General features: G+C 40.9%; 1 protein-coding gene across 2 annotated transcripts in view; it reads right to left on the bottom strand.

Annotated features, from left to right (window-relative positions):
* Positions 1-9,491: 9,491 nt before the first annotated feature.
* Adamts3 (ADAM metallopeptidase with thrombospondin type 1 motif 3) overlaps positions 9,492-18,646 on the bottom strand; it is a 229,977-nt gene continuing 220,822 nt past the window's right edge. For both annotated transcript variants that reach the window (XM_057772427.1, XM_057772428.1), the window contains exons 20-22: positions 17,645-17,852; positions 16,464-16,581; positions 9,492-12,478 (exon numbers count right to left, since the gene is read on the bottom strand). In XM_057772427.1, the coding sequence (XP_057628410.1) occupies positions 11,919-12,478; positions 16,464-16,581; positions 17,645-17,852 (886 nt within the window). In that variant the 3' untranslated portion in view covers positions 9,492-11,918. The remainder of the gene's footprint in view (positions 12,479-16,463; positions 16,582-17,644; positions 17,853-18,646) is intronic.

Consider the following 18,646-nt stretch of genomic DNA (forward strand, 5'->3'; position numbering starts at 1 on the left):
GGTGTGATTTAAATAGTTAAAACTACTACTCTGATGTAGGAATTACAAAAATTGCTTAAATCAACTGTGAAATGTGTATTGCCTAGAGAACACCTACATGGTTGTATCAGAGTCCTAGCAAGCAGTGTTGGTAGACAATGCCCTGGGGGCCAGGTGGCAATTACAAACTCAGTAAGTGATGGAAAGGGAGCTGAGTGGGCCACATCATTCTCACACAGATGAGTCTGATTTAACAACTGAGTCACCAGGACCCAGGTCCTTTGTAAGATAGATGCTAATATCAGGGAACAAATTTTAGGTTAAATTCTTCACTGGTTCAGTGGAAGCCCAAATATTTGAGAAAATCGGTCTACATGATTTGAGGAGGAAAAAAAAAAACAATCAGTAATGGATCAGTTTCCCATGGGTACCACACAATGACTTTAAACTGCTCCTATCAGTGAAATTATCCCTGCCACTGACAATTAACATCTTATGGTGAGACATTAGATGCTGTTATGAAGACTAATTGCTGTGGCTGGGTTTATCTTGACTTCTCAGAAGCCAAATCAGTATTTAGTGACAGTTCCTGCTAGGAACATCATAAGGCCATATCCCCACACGATTTCCCACAAACACCTGGCAGTAGATAAAATGTCTGCATTTAAGACAAAGACGCAGAAAGTCAAAACCATTGACTAAGTTACCCTAGGTCTGGGCTGTATGATGAGTGCCTCGGTCGGAAGAGCACAATTCCCCCCCTCCCCTCCCCACACACTGATTTTTCATTGCCATTTGTAACCGAAAGACACTTCAGACGATGAACCTCTGAGCTCAGGTTTATTTGAATTTATGCATAATATTTTCATTATAAACAAGTTCATGAGATTTCTAAAGTTTCATCGACAACAGGTGTAGTGAGCCTTATCTCTATTGACCCCAGCGAGATAATGACAACAGTGTGATCTGGCATGCAGTTCTCTCAGAGGCAGGGAGCTGAGCCAACAGAATCCTAAGCCCAGTGAGGCAGCAAACGAAATACTGGGACAAGCTTCAAGATCCTAAACTGTGCGTTACTTAAAGAATATCTCAAATTTAGTGAAATGCCCATTAAACAGCCAGAAATAAGGAAAGGTGGTTACTTCTGTTAGATTTCCTTTTCTGACCCTTAGAATCTTTTTTTATTTTCTACATTATTTTTAACTTAAAGTACTTCTGTTCCAAAACAAGAATTCTACTAGTGAATACAGAGGCCAGCCGTCCAGCCTTTGCAATGTAATAACAGAGATTTGAAGAAAGTGCCCAAACACAGTGAGGGCACCTGTTCTGTGATCCTGCTTCCTAGTGTCTTTACATTTTAACTTGGGTCTATTTGATGATAAGTTCATACTCTACTAAATCTGTCTAAATCACGTACAGGGAAAATCATAGAAATTATTGGATTTTAGATTCTCTGTATTCTCAGAGTTTAAAAAATACTTAATAGAAACACATAAAATCTCATGTCCAGAAGATTTAGTGGAATAAACTTAAAAGTGATTGTGTTTAATGTTTTAATTCACCCACATGAAACATTACTTTAAAAAAGAAAACACATATTAAATGAACTGCATTTTAATTACTTAGCTTAATTTAAATTGCCTACTAAAGAGCTTGTCACTAATTTAATTAGACAAGTATTAGAAATACATATGCAAGAGACTGGTTTTTCTTTTCATGAAGTAGCCAATAGTTTTACAATTTAATGACTGCAAACAGATTCTTCTTGATCCCAAACTTATCTAAAGATTCAGGCTATTATCAGTGCCACAAGTGACAAAGTCTTAAGCAAATCAATTTACCCATTCAGTCACTATGATCAAGTCTATATTTTCAAGCATGTCTAGCATAGGCTCTACATCCTGTATTACTTTGCCAATGCAAAAAACCACACTTTTCACCTCAAAGGGAATAAGAGATATTTTAGAGCTAAACTGAGTGACCACAACTTGAGAACACAGATTGGGTTTATCCCAAATATTACATTTCAATGTTGAAACAGTTTGGTGAAGTTTGTGTAGTTATAGAACAAATGAAGTCATAAATCGAGGTATTTTAAAAACTCATTGGTGGGGCCATGGAATGGCTCAGGAGGTAATGTCATTTGTCACAAAGCCTGACCATCTCAGTTTTATCCCTGGAACCTACATAATGGAAAGGAAGAAGCTACTCTCAAAGCTGTCCTCTGACTTGCACACAAGCCTGTGCTGTTATCCTTACCTTCCACTAAGATGAATAAATGGAAAAATATACAACAATTGGTGAAAACTTCATGAAGGCTGGTTTAGGAGAGTGGGGAAATCTGTGCTGATAGTTTTCTTGGTCCGGAGGTTGATAGAAGCCAGTGATTTACTGGAATGTTCCAAGAGGTTTACATAATAGATCAGACACAGAGTGGGGCAATGAACCTGTTAAATTCACACATATAATGCAAGGTAAGTTGCATCCAGATCTGCAACGTTCTAGTTCTCCACACTCAGTCAATCTTGTAGAACTTTTAACACAGATGCCCCTGCAAACTTCAGTCCATACAAATTCCCTGTCAGCCAAGCATCACATTTTTCTGAGTTATCAAATTATTTATTTTTCCTAATTGTTTTTCTTGAAGTATGGGCTATTGAATTTCACAGATAAAAGAACTGAGGTTTAGGAGTTTGAAATAACCCATCCAAGTCTACAGAGCGCTGACGAGATAACACTGGAAACAGGATGCAGGCAAGCCGCCCCGAAAATCTCCTTTTGGCCAAGCACCATAATTTGAGCTTGTGGAAGCCAAATAATGTCTATGTCCCACACCAGGAAGGCTGAGACCTAGGGTTTGATAACACTGTGTCTGCATAGGAGGTACAACAGTCTTCAGAAGAAGGGAGGAAACTGCTGGATCTTATTAAATATGCCTGTCATCACTATCAAGAGCTTAGGGTCTTGTCTTCTATATATGACAGAACATTTACATGTGACATATTAACACAGTAAGAGTATTAGAGCTAAAGTTAAAATATCCAAGATCATTATATGGCCTATGGAAGGTAACTGATGAAGGAAAAAAAGAGAAAATTGATTTATTTAATCAGATTTGAGTATATGTGTTTCCTCTTAATACAACTATTTGTATTCTGTGGAATATTATGTTTGATGTTTGGCATATTCGAAACAATTTATATTTTAATTTTAGTTTTTTTCTTTAGGCTATTTTGAGTTCGGGGTTCTAACCTCATGAGTTGTTAGTTTTAATGTTAGGGAAAGATTGCTCTGTAACATCTAAACTATTATCTGCGATGAATTCTTTAATATTATTTTTGGTATTCCATCAAATTTTATTCAAAATGTAATATAGAACACTAAATCATAACGAGTTCAGATAACAATGAAATATTTCTTTTTTTTTTCTTGCTGATTTTTTTTATTAATTAATTAATTTAATTATTAAAGATTTCTGCCTCTTCCCCGCCACCACCTCCCATTCCCTCCCCCTCCCCCAATCAAGTCTTCCTTCCTCCTCAGCCCAAAGAGTAAGCAGGTTTCTCTGCCCTGTACTTTTTCTAATAAAACATTTCCCAACATGCCTAATATTGCTAGTGAAGGGACAGAAACAATAGGTCAGACTTGTGTGACATGAGGATTTACAGAAGCACATCTTCCTTCTTGTATGATCAGAAAGATAAGTGAAGCTCCAATGGTAGTCACTCCACAGCAATGTCTGTTTCTCTCATTGGAAAGATATAACTAGTCTTTCATATACGTATTTGTATATATAATATGTTATATATACATATATAAAGATGTATGTATATATTAATCTCAGATATTATAGGCATTCTTAACTACTTAATCAGAAAATATGAGCTCTTAAATTTGGAAACATAATTAGCTTTTTTGTCATTGGAGATTGAGGCTTCAGGTGTACTTTGGATAAGAAAAGTCAGCTCCAGTCTTTGGGTATCCCTTGTAAGAGATAAGGTTTCCTTTTAAAAATTTTCCTCTATCCTTAAACATCTCACTCTCCAGAAACCTTAACTAATTAGCAGTCATAAATATCAAGGTAGGAGTCACTCAAGTTCTAAATGATTTTCATTAACACAAGCAGATTTTAAACATTTCAGCAAAGATCATTTTCAGTGACCATTCCTGTAGAGTAAGCAGGGCTTACTCTACAGGAATTACACAAGAATTGTGGTGACCTTCTCAATCAGGCACCCATGAGTGCAACTTGTTCGTAACTCTCATAGAGTGATAGTCCTTTATGTCAACTCTACTTTCAAATCTGTGTCTGGCCCATAAGCCCTTTAGAGATGGCCTGAAATTAACATTGGTGGGGAAATAGTATCAAACGTTAAGAAAATTGTACTCTGATCCTTACAAAGTTTGGATGGCAAACTTTAATAGTCTGGTCACCTCAGAGATGTACTGATTGTCTTTCCTATATGTTTGTGGCATCTGAGTGTGAGATGGTATGGTAAAGAGAGGTTAGAGGTCAAGAAGTGTTCAAAGGCCACAAGAAGTTTATCTTTAATACTGCATATTTAGGGAGAACTGCAGAGGACACGCAGCCAGGCACTGTGTTCAGTGTTGACTACTTCTGCTCATTGTGCTACGAATCTGGAAATCTACTCTAGGGCTCTTTCCTTCACTTTTCTCATTCTTTGAATTAATGAGGAGGTAAAATTTATCTTCTAAATACCTCATTTGTCATTCACCACCATCCTTGCTATCTGAATACTATTGCTAGTTACCACCAAGTTACCATTAAGTTTAAAGGCTTAAATGTTTATAGGCTCCTAGTGGCAGATTCAAAGACTCCCAAACAAATTAGGCTGACTTCCTTAGGAGAGTGTGTTATGCTCCTTGCTGAAGAAAAGAATTTGAACCTTGTAAGAGAGAGAACAAAAGGTTTGGGGTGGGACAGTGACTTTAGGAAGCAGATGTTTGGTGAGGTTTCAGGGACAAATTTATCTAGGCTGTGTTAAGATATTTGTTATTTGTTGTAGGGCAACCCTCCAACCTTCCCCAAGCTCTAGGTTTCTACCAGGATCCGTTCTACTTGTAACTACCTGCATGTCCCTTCTGCGCTACCTCCACTACTCAAGTCAGTACCAAGGCTTCCCAAAATTGAGGTGAACTAGGCATCGACAATGATGACAAACAGAAGGGAGCAAATGCAGGACAGATTTTAAAAGGGAAAACAAAAGGCCAAGACAGCTGACCAAATATGCACTAGAGTTAAAAAACGAGAGAGAGAGAGAGAGAGAGAGAGAGAGAGAGAGAGAGAGAGAGAGAGAGAGAGAGAGAGACAGAGAGGTGTGATAGCTACTCTGTGAAGCTGAACCTCACAAGGAACAAGAACACAGGAGTTAGGACCCAGTCTCCAGGAAGGATGGAACCTATACTTTGAGAGATGCTGAAGTACAGAGCTAATATCCTCGAAGATACTTGTAGATGCTTTTTTAATTTAATATAAACCTGGAGGCTTATATACATTGACAGAGAACTGACTTTGTGGCCTGGAGGGATGGCTCAGTTGTTAAAGGTTAGGCTCACAATCAAAAATATAGGAGAACTAACCTTGCAAGGAATCATGGGAGACAGAGGAGCCAGCTAAGGCAACTAGGAAAAGAACGGGAGTCAGAGGAGGCTTCCCTGGGTGTGGTACAGTCTCTTCCGACTCATCAATTATATAAAGTATAAGCTATAATGATGAAACCAGGTTGATTTCTAAATGTTTGTTTTAGCACCTTTACACATTTTCAGGTGAATGAGCTCATTTTATTCCCATTTGATTCCACTCTAGAAGTAAGCTGGACTTGAGCTAGCTCTATGGTATAGATAAGGGAACTAAGAGAAACAGTATAGTTTATGAATAGGTTTCAAACTCATACTGTGTGAGGTCAAATCCTGAGCTCGTTGCTATGCAGAGCAGTGGAGAAACTCAGAAAAATCAAAGCCAAATCTCACACTGACCCAGGAGTCCTATATTACTCTTAATTGCCCCTCCCCCCATCATTAGAACCTCTTTCTCAGTTCTGGGATTAAACTGGGCAGCTGTTACTCCACCTCTGCACTGGGAGCTCTTTCCTCCTGGAATCTTCCTCCACAGAAGCTGCACACATAATTGTGTCACCCTGTAGGAATTGTCACAGGTTACCATTATCACCCCTAACATGACACCATGCTCTTTTTCTGACTCCTTTTAACCTGATGAGTAGTCAGCCCATATAAGGTGCTTGCTTCTTATACCCTGTGAGCCCCTAAGCACAGCCAGGGTTGGGAATTTTCACTGCCTTATTCCTTGTTGGGTTTTAGTACTTTTACTCATGCCCAGCACAGGATCAGAGCCCAGGAAATTTCCTTAACTCCAAGATGGATTTGGGTTAAGAAGCAGCTGCTGGGATTAGCACAGAAGACAGGCAGAGGGAGGGAGAGTGAGGGCTGGCAAGTGGTGGAGGCAGAAGGGGTGGAAGGAGGCCACCAGCTGTGGCAAGTTTGGTGGTAAAGGAAAGAGATCGGAGAACTGGTGACGAGGTGGAGCAAAAGCAAAGTTTTTGATCTTTGTCTCTTTAATAGGTTAGACTTGGCTGTGTCTTAGTTCCTTCACCTAAAATGTGAAATAAAGATCTAACTTATAGACTCATAAATATACTGAGTGTTGACTAAAGATCCAAGTCAAGATGACAAAGATGGGAGGGAAACACAGAACTCTCTTTGTGTTAAAGAAGCCCTTTATGGAGACCGTAAATGCATCTAAACATTTATAGCAATCACTGGACCCCAGAGCAAAGGCCAGCAGACTCACAATGCCCATCTCTTCTGAAAACCCAGACTCCATGCTCTGTGGAAGAGATGTTAACGCATCCTGCCAGAGTTGGTGCTGCTGTTTAACCCACCCTGTGACCTCTGAGATGTCAAAACAAACCCGAGTCTCACACCATATAGCTCAGACAGATCTGCAGAGGAGAAAGGGGTGTGCCTCATCTGAGTGTTCTCAGGTCCTGCAGTAATGTGACAGAGAGAAGATGACTGAACATGTCAGAATTCTGGGGCATGTGTGTCCCACAGCAGTCCCTTGGGAACGTGGGAGACAGGTAGATGGCTTGTGATAGACAAACTGAGTGCTAGGGACCAATGAGAAGCACAAAAGAGAGTTTTGTTTTTCTTGAGACAAAGCATCAAGTATGTAAACTGTTCTCCCAGGCATATAAATAGCCAGGTCTTCTTTTCTGCATGTCAAGTTAAGTACCTTACCTCTGAAAAGGATTTGGTGACATTAAATTTGGGCACAATGTTTTGATATGTGATGTACCACAGGCAAGACAAAATACCTTGATGTTTTTAGTGATCTACCAGGCCGTATGATAACTGCCGCCTACTCAACCTATTATTTGCTTGCATGCACATGCTTCCACCTCACACAAGAAATATAGAATATGGAGTCATAACTGGTTTTAAAATAAACTAAATCATCTGAAATCTTGATCATCTCAAAGACTTTTTGTGAGAAAATTATAGTTTTAAATTTTTAAAAAAACATCTAATGCCTATCAGATATGCTGTTCATTACTTTTTCTGACTTAGCAATATTTATTTCACCTAAATGATTCCATGTTAAATTTCACAGAGAAAAGAACCAAGGCTCAGGTGCATGAAATAAGTCATCCATGTCACAGAGAGCTGACTACAAAGTCAGCCGGCTTCACTCCCAACGCTCTTAACTAGGGCGTCATTTATTGTCATAGGTCAGAGCTCTTGGCTCTTTGCCAAAGCAATGGAGACCAGATGTACGAGTACTTTTATCTTCCACCACTGAGAATCTCCCCCCTACTTGAACTACTTTGAGCATCTTTCCATGTGCTCTCCAAGTAGGATATCTAAGAACTATTCAGTGTGGACCTACGTGTTACATTAGCATGTCCGATATTTAGCAGTGACTGTAGAATTGGATCCTTTAAACTTGGGGAGGGGTGCTTCTGTCTGAAACTGAACTGACTGGAAAATACTAAAGTTTCAAAACAGTTTTTTCTTTTTCATTTTGAGACACGGTTTCTCTATGGAAGTCCTGGCTGTGCTGGAACTCACTCCTAGACCAGGCTGGGCTAGAACTCACAGAGATCCACCTACCTCTGCCTCCCACATGCTGGGGTTAAAGGTGTGCACTACTATCAACTGGCTTTAAAGCAACAGTTTTAATACAATGCTAGCTGATGCTCTCTGAAGCAATTCCTAGGTAAACTGCCTGATAAGATCACAAAAATTGTAGCATTTTTATTCTGAGAATCTAGGGACCTCAAGTTCATTTTAGTGAATTATGTTGTCCTGGGATCATAGACAATATTGCAGTGAGTTGTTAAAGTTCATCTTCAGCTCTGGCTGAGACATCTCAAAGCTTCTGGGACCAAAGCGAACGGTTTTGGCCTGTGCACACTGATGGGGTTTTCTATTTTCCGTGACTGAAAGTGGATTCAGTCATCCCTTTTAATACTTCTCTAACAGGTAATATGCTCAGGTGTATCCCATCCTTATCGTTTGTATATTGATTTTTTTTTATATAGCTTACGTTTTAAAAACTTCTTCATAAAGAAAACATAGCGTGTCCAGAATACTGATTTTTGTGGCTACCTGCAAACTACCTTGATGAAATAAATGTGTCAGGACCACACGCCGAGAGTGTGGCTGCCAGGTCGGACCAGTGTTCGGAAAGGGCAAATGGAGAGAAGCTCAAAATCTGCCAAATCGGTGACTGCAGAGCATTTTAACTGCGTCCGTTACATGAACTTTCAAAGCTGTTTGTCTTTAGGTTTCCCCTGCCATCTTATTCACCTGAAGTGAGACTGGGTAGTTCTGACTCCAAAGGAGACACGGGCACTAGAGGAAAGGTGTGTTTCAGCTGTGTAAGGATGCTGGCGGGACTGTGTGGATGACCCTTTGGTCTCTGTTAGGAGACCCTGTTGTTAGGCCCAACATCAGAGTGCTGCTGTCTAGATCATTGCTGAAGAAACTGAAACTCGGGTATGAGGTGGCAGGTAGAGCTTCCAACTGGCATTGAGTATTTCAGTTGTCCCCTCTTTACGTAACAGAAGGCCACCCACTCACTGTGGTGTTCTGTTCCTCCTTGCTGTCCTGAGTCCAGAGGGATATCCTGTCCACTCTCAATCATGGTCCAAGGCTACTGGGCATTGAATCTACCCTGAGGGTTCACGTTATAAAACCTCCCCTTTCTTCCCCAAAACCATCAATCTTACTGTTCTCTCACATAGTTCCCCCGGAGAGCATTTGGCTTATCCACTTCCCACAGCTTCTCACCATCTCTAAAGCTGTGCTTTATCGCGAGGTGGAAACAAGAGACAGTCTCCTGTATCCTCAGAGTCTACTCACTGTCTCACTTGGCGGGAGGAAAAGCGCCAGGGCAACTAGCAAGGAAATCAAGGTCAGGCCACACTTCCTCTTCCATGTTTTTATTGCTATGTGTTCCCAATACAACAAACATCATCAGTAGTGTACACCTTGATAAAAAGGAACTTTCAGCTTAGTAGAAAAGAAAGCATATAGGTAAAAAGTGGAAGGAATATGTACATCTTATGGGAGGTGTATGTGTGTGACCGTCTTCGGATTCCCTGTGGACCGGATGTGTGTACACCCAAGTAAACTAGAGAGAATTTTGTGCTAGTGAAGTTTTCAAGAAAGACAGATCTTTTATAAGGCTCAAGGACTGTTAACGCTCAGGAAGTCACCTAACTTGACAATTAAAAATTCTTGCACCGAGTAGCAGCAATTCTTTCGAGGTATTGAGTCATAGCTTAGGCTGTTCGTTTATATAATGGCTACAATGCAAAGCGCCTTGCTCAGGCTGTGCTTTCAAGGGATAATGCATCTCAACTTCAGTCTGCGAATCTCTAGACAAGTTTCGAAAATGACTTCAAAAGCATGCTCCTAACACTTTTGTCTTTAAGCACACTTTAGGAAGTGCCTATATTTAAAATAGGTTTTGTTTGAGACATGATCTTGCTACATAGACCAGGCTGGCTGCACACTCACAGCAAGCCTCCTGCCTCAACTTCTGAATGCTGGGATGACATGTGTGCGTGCACCTGGTTTTGGAACGTGTTTCTAATGCACTAGTCCATTAAACAGCTAGCTGAATTCCTGATGGTTTTATGTGTCCTTGAAGAGGAACAAATGATCAACTCTGTATCAGCTCCTTTAAAAAATGCAAATATCAAACACAAGAAATGCCTGTGATCCTGGCTTCTTGAACGGTGGTAGCAGCTGGGTCACAAGTTCAAGGCCTGCCCAGGTAACTTAGGAATATTTAGATTGTATGGAGAATACAAAAGGGGCTAGGGATACAGCACAGTGATGGAATGCTTGCTCAGCATCTCTGAGGCCCTGGGTTCAATCAAGTACTGCCAATTACGTAAGGATCTGTCCAATTTTAGTTTTTTGAGTTGGTTGTGTGCTTGGTTTAAAATTGTCCTTTCTGCATAGAACGCAGCACACACTAATTATGTCTCTCTAGTTTACTAAAATGTCATTGATATTAGTGTAAATATTAAAGACATAAAAAGACTATCAAGAAAAAAAATCAACTCTTAAAATAAATATCTTCAGATCTGTATCCTATATACAACTATTGTACATCCACTCCCAGGAGGGAGCATTTCCGGTATTGTTGAGCATGTTGGTCTCTGACAGAACTACCAGCATGGCACTGCAGTCAGATGCACCATGGCTGTGAACATTTAGCTATGAACCATGCAGAAAATAAATATCTCAACCATGACAAAGACAACTTCCTTGAACCTGCTTTCAATGCACTAATGTACTCAAGTGTCAGTTCTAGCCTGGTGCCACTTTTCTCAGCTGGGAGAAAACACCTTTGTGATTATCAAGTACAACCGTTAGCACAAGAACAGGACATCGCCGAGGTGCGCACCGTCGCAAGGACGCCCTTTGATACGATGGCAAGAAGGCTGGGGTTTGTCTTATATAAGCTCATCCACTGCACGGTGTGTGCACAGACACATGAAGATGCCAGGCCTGCTCCTTCTGCGGTAAGGATGGAAGGCAGGAGATGTAGTGAGGCACCTGTACACCAGCAGTGTCAACAGACAACACATGGCCAGCCCTCTTGATATGGTCAGTAGCTGCGATCCCAACTTCTTCGTAATATGCTGCTTTGAAATCAACTCATGGAATGTCTCATAAGGCAATACTCAATGACAGGCACCCTAGAACTTCCAGAAATGTAAGATAGTAAACAATCGTTGGAGAACATCTTTTTTAAAATAATACTGATTTCTGCAATGTACAGTATTTACACAACAGTTGCAAATTTGCTCATACAGTATTTCTAATATAGATAAATAGGAATGCAAGTCTAAGAATTGTTTCCAAATTTTTTTTGATGCGTAAACCATTGGTATCTGTTTGTATGATTTTTTACTGTGACTTTTTAAAAACAAACAAAAATCAGCTGATATGCACAATCGGCGGCGGGCTCTTTTCTTCCTTAGAGAACAGCCAACACGTTTAACCAGGTTCCATCCCTTTTCTGTGTTTGAGAGAAGCGTTCCAGGCTGGCCCAGAACTGGCAGCTGTCTTTCTGCCTCAGTTTCCCAAATGCTGGGATTCTAGGCAGGTGCCGCTGTAGCTGGGCTCTTTCTTTCTGAAAACAGTCTTTGGTGCTTTTGTTTTCCCCAATGGATTTTGGTAAACAACTGGATACGGAACAGGAGATGAATGGAAGCAACTAAAAAGTGAGCCAGCACTTCCTGTCCTTCCATTTGCTGAGGACGAGAGTAAACCTTGTGTGAAGGGTCCTGCTTTTATTTAAACAAGCTGTATGCACCATGCAAGGAGGGAGGCTGCTCAGGTTTCCCTTTGATCTCTATCCCCATAGGTCCACTTTCTCAGCTCTCTGAGGTGGCTGACCTGACTGGATGTCTCTTGCTAATATTCTTTCCATCTTTCTTTGGGGTTCTTGTCTGGGTAGAAGCACCTATTGAATCACTGATAGCAGGGGAGGGGGCAGCAGCCACGGATGAGGCAGAATGGAAGCCACCAGTTTTCATGGATGAGGAGGGTGGTACTGAGACCAGGGTCTTTCTTCCAGCCTGCTGTGTTTTCTTCTGGGGGAAGTTAGCACTAGGTTGGCTGCTGGCTCTGAATGCAGCATCAGCATTTGGATTTGCCAAGGAAGAGATGCTACTCAAGGATTTCTTCTCAGCACGGGTCCCTGAGTCGTAAGGGAGAAAGGGTGTAGGCATCACTAGAGACCTCGGAAGGTCACTAGGACCAAAGATAGCATCACTGTGGATTTCAGCAGCTTCTTGAAGGTATGGTGGCGGCAGGGTACCACTGCGCTTGCTACATGACTCACAGCATAACTTGTTATACCCTGGTATGGAGCAGTATCGTGCTAGCACCTCCATTTGGCAGAATATGGACTTGTCGCCCAAACATGGCTCATCTGCAAAAGAGTAAGGAAAAATTTCACGTGCTTAAATATACAAGGTTGAAAGAAATGACAATTATTTGAAAACTAGAGATTCCAGTGATGTCTGAAATCAACACACGAGCTGAGGACCCTAAGAGACTTACATAGATCTAATCTACATGGGAAGCAGAAAAAGACAAGATCTCCTGAGTAAATTGGGAGTGTGGGGATCATGGGAGAGGATAGAAAGAGGGGGGGAGGAAGAAAGAGGAGTGGAGAAAAATATAAACAATATGATTGATTCACTATAATAAGTAGTTTCATTTTATTTACACTTTTTAAAAGGCAGGACCTCACTGCATCACCCAGGTTAGCCTCCACACGGCATCGCCGGGGTTATCCTCCACACGGCATCGCCCGGGTTATCCCTCACACGGCATCGCCCAGGTTAGCCTCCACAGGGTTGTGATTATTATTGTACTATCTCCTAGAGCGCTAAGGGGAATTTTGGCTTCAAGATGGAACTGAGACATGTCTGTGATTGTAGAAGGAGAATCTTCATTCTGAAGATAACAGGATCATCATTTTTAGTTGTATAGTTGATAATTTTTCTAATGTGTTCTTGGATTCGGTTTGCCAGTATTTTATTGAGAATTTTTGCGTCGATGTTCATGAGTGAGATAGGCCTGTAATTCTCTTTCTTGGTTGGGTCTTTGTGTGGTTTTTGTATCAGGGTAACTGCAGCTTCATAAAAGGAATTTGGCAATGACTCTTCTGTTTCTATATTGTGAAATACATTAAGGAGTACAGGTATTAGCTCTTCTTGGAAGTTCTGGTAGAATTCTGCATTGAAACCATCTGGTCCTGGGCTTTTTTGGAAGGGAGGTTTTTGATAACAGTTTCTAATTCTTCGCGACTAACAGGTCTATTTAGATCGTTCACCTGGTCTTGGTTTAACTTTGGTATATGGTACTTATCTAAAAAGATGTCCATTTCTTTTGCATTTTCCAGTTTTATGGCATACAGGCTTTTGTAGTAAGATCTAAAGATTCTCTGAATTTCCTCTGTGTCTGTAGTTATGTCCCCCTTTTCATTTCTGATCTTATTAATTTGCGTGTTCTCTCTCTGCCGTTTGATTAGTTTGGATAGGGGTTTGTCGATCTTGTTGATTTTCTCCAAGAACCAACTTTGTCTTCCTAATAAGTTTCTTCTACAATAATTTTAAATTCACAATTAAAGTAAATATTAAACACCACTAGTGTAACTGATTAAGCCTTTAAAAAGTTTTACCAAAGGGGGGGGGGAATGACCACTTTGATTAAAACACAATTCTCTGCCTTGAAGGCAAGTTTCATGCCTACTACTGGACATTCTAAAGCTTATTTTAAAACAAAACATTTCTATAAAATATGCCAACTTTATTCTAAGTCATGTGTTTATATTTAATTTTATAGAGTTGACAGCATTTTATGTTTATAGATTAGAACCAGGATGTTTGTAGACACAAATGTGTCCCTGTACCCATTTAAAAAGCAAAGAATTATGGCACCATCATCACCCAAAAATCACAGCATATTCTATTATATAATTTATATACAATATATAAGAATATACTTCAAGGAATCTGCCACGTAACTCCAACACTGAGATGGCCCTTATGGTAGTTGATTTTTAGAGGGTCAGTCAATGATGCCAGCTGTAGGCTAAGCTCCCCATTCCATGCCCACATCCCAAATTGTAGAATGAATCATAAAGCCAAGACATCTACAGACATACTGTGTTATTGGGAATTTGAATACTTGACGCTTGCTGAGGTCAGAAGCTAGGCAATGTTATTAGTAACTAAGGATTTGTGTGATTTTTTTTTTTAATATCAACTCTTCGCTTGTGAATTGTCTTTTCTGCATGTCTATCTAAAACAAACAAACTGCTTCTCTTTCTCCTTCTCTTTCTCCTTCATACTAACCATGTTAGCCTGCTGCTGATTCGGGGGAGCACTCAGAACCATCCTCTGTGCATTAGAGAAGCCTCAGATGAGAGACTCATTTAGAAGGGAGAGTGACTGAGACCCAAGTCCCATTAGGGCCAGAGTATGTTTCTATATGGATGAGGGAAAGATACTGAGGGCTAACAAGTTTTTCTAGGCATAGACAGGAAGGCCTTAAAGGCAAATGAGAATTATAATCAAATATAATCAGACAACAAAATCAATCATTAAAGTAAGGAAGCTTTCCAGTCTGCTCACACCACTGTCCAGTGCTAAGAACTCTGGGCAAAGAGATTTATTTCTATCAGACCCTGAAAGTCATCAGATATGGAACCGTAGATTGAGCCTGAGGATGCTCCTTACCTGTTTGACTGAAATAACATAGAAACCTAGAATTCAGGAAGTAAGCTCTATAAAGGAACAGGGGTACGCTACCTACCACAGTTACGCGGTCTCCTCAGCACACTGATTTTACAGTACATCTACCCATGACCACAAAAGAGAACAAGTAAATCTGTGCTGACAGGCAGCCATTTACACAGACATAGGGCCCTTCTAGCTAGTAAAATCAACAAGTTTACCTAGAAAGTGTTCAGTCTCAACAGTAATAACTATATATGGGAAAATTATTATAGCAACTATAAGTTTTAAAGCTTCTAATTGGTACCGTTTGTTTCTCAGCCCTCCCCTGCTGTGGGACAATGGTCTGTACCCTGTCACTTATATTTTAAATAAATGCTGATTGGCCAGTAGCCAGGCAAGAAGTATAGGTAGGGTGACCAGGCAGGAAACAGAGGCAGAGCAATGAGAATTCTGGAAAGAGGGAATTTTTATTCTGCAGTTGTGACCCAGACGCAGAAGAAGCAAGATGTAACTGCCTCACCAAATAAGGTACCAAGCCACGTGTCTAACATAGACAAAAATAATGGGCATATAAGCTCTAAGAGTTAATAAGAAGCCTGAGATTATGGGCCAATCAGTTTTTAATTAGTGTGTTGCTTTGGGACTGAATGACTGCAGGACCAGGTGGGACAGAAACCTCTGTCAACACTCCCCCGACAGTTTCTAGAATGAAAACACTGTCCAAAAGAAACAACTAAATAGATAAGTCCTATGTCTCCTGCTCACCATGGCCATGTTGGTTCTTACCATTTTGAAAGACAATTGTTTTTTCAGTGTTTAAAGACTAGAAGCCTAAAATGTCCAAAATACAAAATTTGAATAGTGCTTTGCCAATTTTCTTATAAAAAGGAGGCTATCAGATTTTAATATTACTTATGAGTGTAGATGAAGAGAGAGCATCTTTCTAGTCTTGAGATTTTTCAGAGGGTGTACTAATGGGGGTAGAGAGAGACAGAAGTAGAGTGGCCTCCGATTGAATAGATGTCAGGTGTCTTTCTTATTGCTGTGTACCTGACATAGGGTCTTTGCTTCCCGGAGCCTCAATTATAGGCGTGTGCTAGACATGATGCTTGTTCAGCAAGCATGTTATCCACTGAGCCAACTCCCCAGTTTATATTTTAAATATATTTCACTTTCAAAACACAACTGGTTGGTCACTCAGACAAATGCTTTATTTTAGCATAGGTACATGATGTCTATTTTGGAATCACCCTTTATGTAGGGGCAATTATTAGATAGGTCATTAAAGGCTGAGTTATATATATCTAAATAATTTTAGTAAAGTATCTCAAAGTCTGCTATAATAATTCTAATCATATTCCACATCTTTATAAAGGGAAGGAATAGATAAAAATAGATAAAAAATAAGTATTCCTCAACAGAAACCCATATTGAAAGGAGATGCATATGTCTGAGTCAGCCACACCCAATATCACCAATGTACTGTTTTGTAATTCATTGCTGTCCCCCTATTTCAAACAATATTCTCAGACTGTTATTTCCAAAGGTGTTTTTGTTGACTATTTCTTGATAAGCAAATGGAAAGTCCAGACCTTACCCTAAAAGGAAATTCTGCTTCCTAAGGTTCAGCAGCATCATAATGGTAAGGCTGATTAGTGACTCACTCACCATTACATGGAGGCAGCTGGCAGGGTCTGACAGACTCGGGCTTTTCACCGTCACAGTGGTCTCCAGCCCTACAGAGAACCTGTCTCACCTCTGTTCCTTCTCCGCAGGTCACTGAGCACTGCAGAGACAAAGTTGAGATTATAGACATCGGTTCTGCCGAGACCAGGGATGCATGCTCACAGGGATCTCTCTCTCTCTCCTCCACCCCCCCCCACACATACACACACTTGGCAACTCTGGAGTTCCATCTCTATGGACAGTCTCCTCCAACAGAGGTGCTGCACAAAGGTCCTAAGGCAGATAATCTTGGGTTCATACATTGGCTCCCTTGCCGGGTCCTACTATAAAGTTTCAACTCCTTTATTTTACTGAAAAGTATTCCCAAACGAAGCTGAGAAATTTCTGTACTGTTGAGATAGGCAGGGCTGGGAGAAGCTTAGTTCTGGGTCTCTAAGGGGAATGGCAGTACTTCTCCATCTTATTATGCATGGATGACTGGTCCTTGCCCATTCTTCACTTGTTGGGCATGATCTCCACTTCTCCTGTGCCTGCATTTTGATGCTCTATCTTTCTATAAGTCTTCTTATTTTGACTCCTTAAAAATATTCAAATACCATTTGACCCCAGGCTATAGTTACGTGGTGGGGAAGCAAGACACATTGTCACTGGATTGTGGGCAAGAACAGACTAAGACAGGACTCATAATGCTATTTCCTGAGCAGCAGTCTAGAGCTAATCTGGTCCTTTAAAGTCAGAGGAGGACCTGCCAGAAGGGACCACAGGCAGGGAGGCGTTTGGATGGCGGTGATGAGGGGGGAGATGCTGCTGAACCAGAGACAGGGAAGAACAAGTCCATGAAAGGAGAAGGCCTGAACAGCATGATTTGGAAAGTAGAAAATTTACTTTATCAGCTAGAAAGAAGATGTGGGGGGGTTACTAATGTTGCAGGGCCTTGGGTTCTGTAGTGGATTGGACCTTCTGAAGAAAAAGAAGTCAGCAATGACCTGCGACGATTCAGGGGCTTTTTAGATGCATCCATGTCACAAAATACCTAAACATGGTTTGTTCCTGCCATCCATTCTTAACCGCAAATACTGTCTTAAATTATTAATTTTTCTTAGCCCCTCTAACATGGTTGGTGGTTTCTCTATTCACACACTACATACTAACAAGTGACTCACCTCATTCCAGGGCCCTGTTTTCCACTGGGCTGGGCAGGGGACTCTGTTACAGGGCCGGCGGTTCTCAGGACGCTCCCCCAAGCAGTACTTGCTGTGCACAGAGCGGTTGGTACCATCGTGGAGTGGCTGCAGGCAGCGCACAGTGCGGAGCTGGTAGCCTGAGCTGCCGCAGCTTTTGCTGCAGTGTTCCCATTCCTCTGCTGCCCAGCTGTGGGAGTAAGAGGGAGCAGTGAGGTACACTGAGCATCTCCACGGGGCAATGCCTAGGACCGCCCATCTTCTGAACGAATGCACCTTATAGGGAAATGATTTTCTGACCCAACACTTCGCTTTTGAACAACAAAAGGATTTGTCTGTTACACTCTTAGTCACGAAATAGCAAACTTACTCACTGTTCCAATGTTCTTTCAGTATTATTGAACCTTCATGGGCCTGAGAGAAAGGCCATCCATGTAGGCCTTGATAGAAAGTACTTCCTTGAATATACCTAATACAGTCTTCTGAGAGTAATTTTCAAAACTGCTTCCTGTGGAACATTCCCAAATTCCAATGTCAGTGTCTTAACACTGAGAGTCAGCTGTAGTTTCAGTGTGGTCATGAGGCATCTCCCTACTTAATACAATTAAAGCTTTCAAAGATGAGTACAATTCCTTATTTCTAAATGCCATGTTTCATGTAGACAGACTAGGTCAGTCTTAAACTGTGAACCGCAAAGAGTACTAAAATGTCGACATGGTTATATGCTAGGACTTCAAGGGTATAGAAGAAACAATTAAATTGTGTGCTTTAGCACGAGTTCTAATAGGCCTTAATAATAAAATCCCAGAACCAGATACTGGGGAAAACGCTGATCACTTATCACTTCCTTTCTCTGCCCAGCCATATCACTTCCTGTCTATCTGTACAGACCTCCAGACCTCTATGGTTAGCTAGTGGCTAGCTCCACGCTCTGATCTTCAGGCAAGCTTTGTTTGTACAGACAATATATCACCACAGTGTGTC

Source organism: Chionomys nivalis, chromosome 6 (genome assembly GCF_950005125.1).
Source record: "Chionomys nivalis chromosome 6, mChiNiv1.1, whole genome shotgun sequence".
Taxonomy (NCBI): Eukaryota; Metazoa; Chordata; class Mammalia; order Rodentia; family Cricetidae; genus Chionomys; species Chionomys nivalis.